This window comes from Gavialis gangeticus, unplaced genomic scaffold (assembly GCF_001723915.1).
Source record: "Gavialis gangeticus isolate Ggan-Ray unplaced genomic scaffold, GavGan_comp1, whole genome shotgun sequence".
NCBI lineage: Eukaryota > Metazoa > Chordata > Crocodylia > Gavialidae > Gavialis > Gavialis gangeticus.
In genome coordinates, this window is record NW_017728995.1 from 4,943,276 (window position 1) to 4,954,537 (window position 11,262).

At 38.0% G+C, this 11,262-nt stretch overlaps 1 protein-coding gene across 1 annotated transcript in view; it reads left to right on the forward strand.

Annotated features, from left to right (window-relative positions):
* The window catches only part of MME (membrane metalloendopeptidase), an 87,533-nt gene that overhangs the window by 32,425 nt on the left and 43,846 nt on the right, over positions 1-11,262 (forward strand). The window contains exons 8-11 of the mRNA XM_019503176.1: positions 892-1,026; positions 3,981-4,082; positions 7,094-7,230; positions 7,332-7,425. Coding sequence (XP_019358721.1) covers positions 892-1,026; positions 3,981-4,082; positions 7,094-7,230; positions 7,332-7,425 — 468 coding nt within the window. The remainder of the gene's footprint in view (positions 1-891; positions 1,027-3,980; positions 4,083-7,093; positions 7,231-7,331; positions 7,426-11,262) is intronic.

The window sequence follows — 11,262 nt, forward strand, 5'->3', positions numbered from 1 at the left end:
AAAATTAATAGGAATAGTTCTATAGAACAGGATTCTATAAAAGTTTAGTACTATAGAATCACATTATTTATATATTTATAGCTGCTTTAAAGATATCTTTATTAATTTTTATTACATTGTGCTGAATGATCCAAAAAGACCAATGGAAAGGTTATCATTTTCTGCCGAATTCCTTAGGACTCATCCATGAAGTAAATCCAATAGGAGCTGCAAAACTGTTGGTTGAATAGTTTCTATGCAAATGATATAAAATATTCTCTGAGTCTGTGGGCTCATATGAAATATGTGCATGCATGAATAATGAATACATAGTGGTTAGCTATACCAAAGAATGGGCAAGAAAGTATCACTGTAGACTGAGGAAACTATTGAGCACACAGGGTTCTATAAAATTCCCATGAAAGATATAGTAGATATTTGACTACAATGAATCATTGTTTTTGGAAATGATATCCAAAAAGCACCAGTACAGGAATAAACGTGCACTAGGATTCTTATTTTCATGTTTCTGGGATCACCTTTCCCAGAAATTTTAACTAAAATAATCTGCTTAGGAAATTTCAGAGAATTTGTGGAGATTCAGGGGTGGTAGGATTTAAGTATGGACTAGTAAATATATCGTTTTAAGTAATAAAAGCAGAATATACAGTTTTAGAATGCTTCCCCTAATTTGCAAGCAACTATATAACAATTTCAATAAAGGAAACAATTTAAGGTTAATTTTTCATTGTTATGTAAAGAGTCTTTTAGAGTGAATTTGTATACATGCGGCTAAAAAAGGAGTCCAGAACACTAATTCAAATCAAAATTAGAGTTTTAAAATATCCCGCATAAGATATGCTGTACTCTGAAGAGGTTTGTCTTGAAAGTATTTATTATTTCTCCCTGCAGGCATGTTCAGCCTATGTTGCTTTCATGATTTCTGTAGCTAAGCTGATTCTTCAGGAAAGAAATTATCCCATCAATGAGGTCCAGATTTCCAAAGAAATGGAAAGAGTTATGCAGCTGGAGAAAGAAATTGCCAATGTAAGGAAATATTTCTTTATTGTGAATTTAAGTAACGGACTTCCTTCTGGAGTGAAGGGACTATGCAGGGATATGCAGGAAAGCAAGTTACACATCAAGTTGTCAAGTTATCTTAACTGTCAAGTTACCTTAACTGTGAAAGCTAAGATGATAGTATGCAGACAAATTCTGTTCCACAGTACAGGAGCCCAACACTCAAATGTGGTTCCCATATCCTTGGAGGTGCTCATTATTGAGAAAAGAAAACAAAAATAAGCTATCTGTTTGCTCCCCAGCAGCAGGATGTTTACTTCAACCCATCACAGCTTCTGTAGATAAAGAGAGGGAGACTTGGTTCCCACGTAACTAGAGGTCTACTTAACTCACAGCGAGACAAAACAATTTTCACAGGTTGGTCCCAGTGTGGTGAGCTGGTTTCATGTGCATTTCCTGCCGGCCCTACCTCTTGCTGCTGATTGGCAAAGGGACATTGGTATCATGTTTAAACTTAAAAGATGGCACATAAACATTTTTCACTTCACTGACTGACTCCTTCAGTTCAGGTCTGTTAGTGACATAAACTAACTTAATCTGTGACTGCAATTATTGTCACATTGTTTTTGCCTTACAGTAAGCATTGACACATTCTAAAACTAATTTTTAAAGGTTTTTTTAGGTAGATTTTGTGGGAAACAGTCACCACAATATTTTCTGGCAGTTGCAGGCAACACTATTTTTCATGGTTTCTGCGAAAACCACAAGACTGTAAATAAAGTAGACCCCCTACATATAACCTGTTTAAGAAAAAGCACTTTGTAGGGTCACTCATTTTTCTGCCATCTTCCTTAACTTCTGGTTGTCAGAAGAGTAAGTTACCAATTCTTGTCCCTATCATATAACATGGAGTAGTTTTTGGCCCTTACAGATTATCAGCTCTCTCAGGGCTGAGTTTTGTAATTTCAGCATCTTTTAGTTATACCAGTGAATAAGGGTATGTGTTTCCTAGTCAGACTATGACTTCTCCCACTTTGCATAAATAAACAGAAGATTTTGATTGTTTTCTAACTTTCCAGACAAACACAGGTTTGGGCTGAGAACAAAGATGGAAAAATGTTCAATGAAAAAAATGTTACTGAAGAAAGGTTTGAGGGTGTGAAAAGAAATATCAGAAGCAAAACTACACCTGAAACATGTAACACTCACTGCTGGCATAGGCCACACTTAGTGATAGGCAAGCTACTGTTGCCTAATTTTGAACCTGCTTCATTTAAATTTGAAAAGTACAGACTGAACATGAAAACAAGGGAGTCTTCACTGCGCTGCACTGAAGGAAACAAGTGAAAAAGAAAATGCAGAGAAAAATATCAAATGAGTAAGCAAGAATAAGGAATGCAGCAGGAAAAGGAAGTGAAAAAATTAGTAAAAAGGAAATCATTTCAAAGTCTCAGGGATGGGAGAGAATGTGTTTTTAATTTAAAAAATAATGGCATAGGTAAAGTTTGCCATTCCTTCTCTAGCCAAATCAGCTGTGCTGATAGCAGCATACATCCTAAACTGAGTGCAGAAAGTGGTACTGAAAGTACTACCCTGTATAAAATAATCCATTTAGTGAGACCACTCTGTTCCCACTGTAATCTCTCTTTGTTTTCTATTTTGTCATCTCACCGTTCCAATAGCCAAATAAGAAAGGGAGGCAGGGTCCTGATAGTGCCAAATGATACTTCTTTGCTATTTGAAATGCAATAGCAGAAGCCTTAATAGCAAGAGGCAGAGGGTTAGCAATATTATAGCACCCTGAAGGCCAAAGGGCAGAGAAACAGCACTTCCTTGTTCAGTGCTGCAGCTAGGTAGGCATTTGGCTATGTTTGAGAGATGGAGAGGGGCAGTGCCTGCCTACTAGTTTCTGTCCTGCCTTTTAAATCAATACAAAGGATTTCTGTATGGGCAGGTGAAAATATAGGAGTGAAGAGAACAGAGGTATAGCTGATTTCCTTTTTATTGTTTTTTCACTCCCTCTTGATAGTGCATTTTGGTACCCTAAGCAGAGATGGGGAGGAGGAAGGAAAAGGTGTGCCAGGCACTGGAAGGACTTACCTGACCATTAGCTCAGTATGGGATCTCAAACACCCTGACTGCCTTGCATCATAGGATTTCTTCATTCTGGATGCTGCTGCCACCATTTTGAAACCCTCCTTCTCTAAATCAGTGCTTGGGGCTGGTGTCCCAGCTGACCATCCCATAATATGCTACTGGGAGAAAGGAACCACTGGGGACAAAGACTGTGTACCAGATGGCTGTTGAAGGACCTTGACTGAGGATATTTATTGTGTGAGAAAAGGGGTTGAATGTATCTAAATAGGTTAAGGGAGTATTTGGAAGATGCTATAATATTGGCACAATGATGCAAAGCTAGTTGAAAAAGGAGAAGTATTAATAGAGTAATATTAATGTGTAGTATTAATAAAGATTTAGTCCATATAATTTGTTTCTTTTTGGAGTCATGCTTATAACATATACTGCCATGTATACATGCAAGGTGCTTAGCTACATTGGGCACATCTACATGAGACACTATCTGCGCAGTAGCCTAATAACACTGTGCAGTAGCGTGCCAGGCAAAAACCATGCTAATATGCTACTCTGCAGTAGTAATAAGTTACTGTACAGTAGGCATCACTGAAAACCCATACACCAGTGCTACTGCACAGTACTGCAAGCTACTGCGCATTGATTTAGTACTTGGTTATCCAAGTACTTGGTTATCCAAGTACTAAATTTAATGTACAATAATTATGGTGCATTAATGAACTTGTAGTTGTACCCATTGTGTACTATGCACAAAGCACACGTATGTATTAATGTATCAGATCAGACATCCATCAGTCCTTTTTATATATTGTTTTTAATTTCTTTTCCTGTGGCTCCTATAAAATGCTTCCATTTATACAGTCATCTTCTGTAATTATCATTCATAGGCTACAACTAAACCTGAAGACAGAAATGATCCAATTCTGTTATATAATAAAATGACAGTGACACAACTCCAAAAGAACTTCACTTTGCGAGTCAGTAGTATGGTGAGTGATCAATAATCCAATGCTTTTCAATATCTGTTCTTGATAGATGAAACTATGTAACATTACAGAGCTTTCCTTTAAAAACTTGGGAGTACCTGAATTAAAAATAAAGGTCTTATCTTGAAACCTTAGCTCAAAATTATTGGAAAGTTATTTGATAGCTAAAAACAGCACAGATTGTGACTGGCCTTGCTCCTACCACTGCACTGTCAGGGTCAGAGGCATAGGACATTTCTCATTAAAAAGGTGTGTAGGTCTTCGTCATCAAAGCTGATATCTGAAAACCGTGTACCAACTTAATCCTGGTGGAAGAGAAGGCACTAGCCCTTTGCAGATTTTGTGGATAAACAGCTTTAAATTCTTAATTTTCTCCCCCTAACCTTCCATCTCAAATGGAAATGTGCTTACATCAGGCAGAAAGAAGCAAAGGAAGTAACAGCTAGGGCTCAGCAAGATATATCCCTACTAGCTCCTTCGGAGTGGTAGAACTCCATGCTATCTCTTATTTTGGCTGCGTTAACTTTGCAAAACAGAGCCTCCATTAACATTACCACATAGCCCAGCCAAAGAGTTTCCAGGGGGTGTCAATATGGGTGTTCCTTCATCAAAAATAAAGTTCCCCATATCGCTATCATACAAGTAACTCTCTTGTATGTAGCACACAGTAAATGATAAAAAATGCTATGGTTAGGTTAGTTAGTGTGTCACTAGAAAAGAACTTGGGCCTGTGGCATCATTTGTTAGAAGTATTACTAATTCCTTCCATGTTGGTAATATACTCTGAATTACTGTGAGTCCCATCAGTATATATATTATGTAACATCTTTCTTAATGTTTAACATTTTTACTGACCTTAAATTTCCCAAACTTAACATTACATAGAAGTTAAATTTAGCTCAGCTTATCTTATTTCCATGTCGTAGGAGTTGCTTACACCCACAGATCTTATTTGTACAATTACCCCACAGGAGCCTTGTTATCAGGAAATTATTTTGTTTGTTCACAAAACAAGATTAGCTTGCTTATTTTTAATTCCTGGGGAATTCTGCGGATGAACAACAGCCTGCTTGCTGCAAGTCCATCCACAAATACTTTGAAAGGCACCGATCGAGAACAATCTGCTTCCCTACTTCCCAAAATAAGTGGCAGATCTTGTTGACTGAAAAATGTCTGCTCTTCTTTATGTGTTATATTTAATAGATTATTTGCATTTCATAGACACAGTAACTTCTTTTCCATTATTTAAAGAACAGATTTAATAGATTTGATGAAAATATTGAATAATTCTTTTGGCATACATATTTTCCCAAAACATTTTCAGTTTCTCCAATTTCCACCTTCTCAGTCTTCATAGCAGCCCACAGATGCTCTGTAGGCTGCTTGTAATCATGAATACTTAACAGAAGGAAATACAGAATTTGAGGCCAATGTGGACGTTTTAAAAGGCCACATGAAATTTTGTATGAAGCAGTGTATGTCCACTGTTTTTGTAATGAAAATTGGCACGCCATCAACCAACAGTGAAGAGATGAATGAAGACTTTTATCATATGTTTCAATTCTGCAAGGTCTTGTGTGCCTTGAACATCAATTGAGATTTCAAATAATTGAAGGAGTTAAATACTTCTTAGCTGGTAATCAGTAACACACAGGCTAAGGTCAAAAAAGGATGAGTCAATATACATGAAAGGGTCACATTAACTGCATTAGAAAAGGAAACTCACTGTTTTTGAAACAGGCAAGGAAATTGGGTGATCTCATTGCAAATTTTCCCCAAATAGCCTGCCAATATTTTGTAATACCAACTGAGAGAGAACACCTTTAGGTGGTGGACGGGTAGTATATTCTCCACTCTCACCCATGCCTTCGCCTTTATTGAAACTATAAAGAAAAGTGACATATTATTATCAGATGTGGTGACTGTTGGCCTTAAAGTACAAATACATTCCTGCTGCATACTAGAACGAGACAAGGAACTCATTCCACGTAACCCATTGTGCACGCTCCAGCTGTCAACAACTTTAGGTAACTACTGCTGCATGTGGGTCAAATTCCATCAGTACTGAGTGACCTAATGGTGAAATACTCTATATCCTCTTACCAATCCAGCAATCCATCTATTTTCTAGAACAAAAGATAGTGACCAAAATATAACCATGAACAATAGTATTTTTCCTAGTCAAGGATATTTCAGTTAGAGTTTCAATTTTAGGGAGTTCACATTTTAAAACAATGCATTATGCAGCCTGGAGGGGCTTCATAGAATAAAATCCTTATTGAACAGAAAGTAATTTTGATAGATATTAGCCCACAAAAGCTATGTAGGCTTCTTCAGTTGTGCATGCCTAAAGATATGGAGTTATTGATCAGAAGAGCAGGGGGAAATCTACTTTACTCTGATCTTAGGGTGTGATCATCCCCATACTGCAGAGGTGCAATCTGTTATCATATGTAGAAGACATGTGGAATTTGTGTGGATACATTTTATGAAAGTCAGAATGAGTGAAGCTTGTGTTCTAGATCAGCGGTCTCCAAATTGGGGTGCACACACCCCAAGGGGGTGTGCAAGACAATCCATTGGGGTGCGGGAAGAAAATATTAGAACTTCTATTTATATTTATATTTATATAATTGGGGGTGCGTGCTCAAAAATTTTTTACTGATAGGGGTGCACAGTCAAAAAAGTTTGGAGACCACTGCTCTAGATGGCCTTGCTAGAGAGTTACAGTTTGTTCTGAGCAGGCATGAACCCGCTGTTCACATTTCTATTCTACTTTTTTGCCTTTTCTATTTTTAGTGATAACCCGCATAGATGTTATTGGGCAATCTGTGCATAATTCCGTAATTGTTTCATTTGTTATAACAATGTGGTTTCCAAAGAAAAACACTAACTTTTGGTCTGAAACATTTGTTTCAAACGTATTTGAATCTTAAAAGCAGTGGCCAGAAAAAAATAGTAATAATCACATTATTTCTTAATAATGCTTATACTTAAACTGTATATTTTTTCAGGAATTCAACTGGTCAAAATTCATAAATAATATCATGACAACTGTGCAAATTAATGTTGAGAATATAGAGCCTGTGGTTGTTTACGCTCCAGAATATCTAATCAAACTCAAGTCTATTCTTAACCAGTATACTCCCAGGTAGGTATGATGGGCATGATTTTAGAATTTGCATTTTATCACCAATAAATTCTGAAAGCCTAAAAACATCATCAACTTCTTATTGTTGTTTTATTATACAGAGAAATTCAAAATTACATGGTTTGGCGATTCATAATGGATCTTGTAAACAGTCTCAGCCGTAACTACAAGGACACAAGGAATGCCTTTCGTAAGGTGCAGAAATCAGTTTTCTTTAAATTTTAAAGACGATTTTTTAACATTCACAAAATATTGACTATACTATACCATATACCTGTTTTAAATGCAGTGTGAAATTTGCAAAGTACTAAGCTCCAGATGTTTGCTGATGCTCCTGCTAGGATGTGTTTATAATTTATATGGTGTATCCTTGATTATTGGAAAGCAAGTCTGAGAAATATAGTCCTGACATCTGTGTCTATGTTGTTCTGAGTCTGAGTTAATCAGCTGGTTTTATGAACATTTTCTGACAGCACAGGACTATTTTAATGCAAATATATATGGCTCCTTACTTCTAATTGACTTGCTGCAAGTTGTTGAGTACCTAACAATATCGGATGCTGGAGCCAAACATTATAGATCCAATATTGCTGTCATTAAATGGTTCAGTCCTATTAGATCTGAGTGCTTCTGGTAGGTGCTAAGCTCTTTCACCTCTCTGTTTTAGATGGGAGTTGAGGGTCCTCAAAACCTTCCAAGCAAACTTTATTACTGTTTAAGATTCGTGCCCATAAAAAGGAAACAAACCTGGTTTACGGTCTTAGTTTATTAGTGACCAATGGCCATGGTAGAGAAAGCACTTGTGCGTACACACACACCCCTCGCTGTTTTCTGGAAAAAGAATCACTTTGGCACAGGAGGTAAATATTCTGATTATTCTTAGCACAGTAATGAAGTATGGGGAAGAGAGGAGTAACATTCTAGTTGATCATTTGGGGCATTTCTGAATATAATAGGTTTCATGAATTATTCAGCTACTTCTTGTACTTTTATAAATTATTATAGTATAAGCCTTTTTTAGTGTAGGACATTGCTCTAGTTTTAGTCATCACTGGGTTTGTCTACATGAGATGTTTACAGCAGAGTTGACTCAATAGCTCCACAGTAAAATGTCACCATCTACACATGTGGTGCTATTAGGATGGAGAAAACTCATTAACTCTGCCATAGGATAGTACTGCCAAACACAAATACTATCCTATGGTGGAGTTATTTACTCTGCCACAAAATGTGTAGATGCTGAGGTAGCTGGCTGAAGCATAAGAGTGCTTCAGTGCAGGGGCTGACTGCCAGCTAGCCAGCCCCTCTACAGCATGTTGAGCCGGGGCAGAACAGCCCTGGGCTGGCAAGATGACCTCCTGGGCCCCCTGCCATCTGGGGCTGCTCCATCCTAGCTCAATGTGCTGTGATCCTGGGCGTACATGCAAACATGGCACCCAGGAGCAATAAACTCCTATGCAAACTGTGCCAGAGCTTATTCAGCTGCATTAATTGCATATATAGATGGGCCCATGGAGGACAAGTATCTAAGACATCCCTGAAGAAATTTGATTTAGAATTAACAAAATTCTAGGCTTTAAAAATATACTTTACATGTAAATATATATATATTTTTTCCTACTAATTTGCCAAAAGTAATTGGTATGATGCTACACACACCACATGCGCGCACACACGCATGCACTTCTAAAACTGGAGTTTCAAATGGAGTGTCAGCTGGTTAGGATTTGCTTCACTAGAGTGTCTTCAGACATAAACACTTCAGAACACTTATTTCTTCCCCTGAATCATCTTACCATATTTCTTGGAAAGTTTGACAATTTAGTCACTTATTCTTTCAAGATGTCATATGTCTGGAGCTCAGATTTAGAGTACTTGATATATGCAACTGAGAGTCCCAAAGCCCTAGCAGAAAGATCATCAGACCTGTTACCACTACTTTGAAGATCTCAGCCAAAAAAAGCCCCTACAGATTATTAGATTATATATTCAAATAGGACTACTGCTGTTAGAAAGACAGGACACAGTCCCTGGCTCACTGGCATTCCTTTCTGCTCCTAGGGGACAAGTTGTTAGTCTGAACCATAACAGTTGCTGAAAACTGCCATTGCAGCAGAGAGAAGCTTACAAAAACAGTGAAAATGCATTTGATATAGCCTGGTGATCCTAATTAGTTCTTAATGCTACAGGAATATAAAACTCTGTGAATTACTTTTCTCTTCAAAGAAAAACACTGGCACCTTCCCTTTAAATTTTATTTTCTCTATTTTAAATAATAATAGGAAAAGTTGTAATAGTGTAACATTGGGATTGAGAATTTATGCATAATAACTTAATGAATTTCAGTGGTTTGTTTCTAATGCATCTGAATTAAGCCATATTCAATGAATGAATCTATAGTAATTGATTGCAGTTTGATGCCATTTGTAGTGATAGGCAAAGCAGATGTGTTTCCATTGTTATATGAAGCCTAATGGATTTCTAGGGGCAGATTCAGTAAATGATGCAGGAACTGGCAAAGCAAATCAGGCTTAATGGGGGTGACTTGTGGGTTCTTCTGTTGCAGATGAATCTTTGGCTGGCATAGAACCAGCATAAACCCTCCTAGCCAGTCAAGTGCTGGGCTGCCACCTGTGGCCTGATAAACAGCTCCAGCAACAACCCCTTTGGGTCATGGGAAGCTGATGTACACCTAAGCAGCAATGTGCCACCTTCCCTGATCTCCCATCAAACTTGTGCTGGGCATATCTTGGCTTATCTGCTGAATCCCGATTCCTGATCTTCTAGTACAGCATCTCTCTGATGTTATAGTATATGTTATAGTATATCATCTGTACAATTACATAGTCACAATGATTTTGTTTTGCTCTGGTTTTGAGTTTTGCTTTGCAGAGGGAGTTGGATTTGTTTTTTCTCTGTCCCGTTCTTGGTGGTTAAAAATTAACAATCCTCCACTCTGCAGCATCTATATTGCATTACAAGCATATTCCCTCTTATGTATGTGTGCAGCAGGTCTGGAATGGGAAGAAGCACATTAGAAATAGGAGGATTCGCTTTTCTATTCAGCTATTCTTAGCCATGCTGAATCACAGAGTCATGGAATAGCTCCAACAGTGTAGGTCTTCAGGGAACCCTGCAGTAGACAGTTTTTTACTGTGTTCTACTGATAACACTTTTGAAAGGTCTTTCCTAATTCTTTCTACTATTATTAGGGTGAAGAGGAACATATCAGCAGTTTTTCTTTCCAGTACCAGCATTTCAGGCCAAGGTGTAACTGTAGCTCTCTGTACATTAAGTCACAGGTCTGCAGCCTTGAAGACAGAGAAGCCAGGGAGTGACCAAATGGCTCCAACGTAACATGCTTTTTGTGCTATGATCTTTGTATTACAAGGGGACAGCATTGCATGCCATCTTCACAGCCTCAATTTTTATGAACTATTATGACAGAATAATTGCAGCTAATTAGCATCAATTGTGTATTAATTGATGGTACAAAAGATCATTGCACCTCCAGTAATCTGCAGTAGGGGCTGCAAGCAGTCAAGGCTATCCCAAAAGTGGGTGGCTCTGTCTGGAGGGGCAGTGTAGCTCACATAGTTAGGGTATGCATTATCAAGGTGCATTCCCTATTCTGACACCACTGGTAGTGTTTCTATGTAGCTGCTGTCAAAGCCACATTGAAAAAAACAACTTCCTCCTCTGGAAATGATTCCACTCCCAATCTCGGTCGCCCTTATCAGAATAAGGAGGTACAGTTCAGTTCCAGGCACAAATGGCATCTGTATCTCTCCCTGTCTTGGCTGCTTGTATTTTCCTTCCTAGCCCTTTCCACATCTTGGAAGTATGTAGTATGTTGTTAATGGCGCTCATACATTTGCTCAGCCTGTGATGGATGTTCAGTTTATATAGTGAATACACCTAACTCCTATTTAGACCAGTGAGAATTAAATGCACACACTGAGTCTAGAGTTGCTGCCTCTAAAATTCACAGTCTGGAAATCAGCCACCCTTCTCCTCCTCCTCCTTATGTTT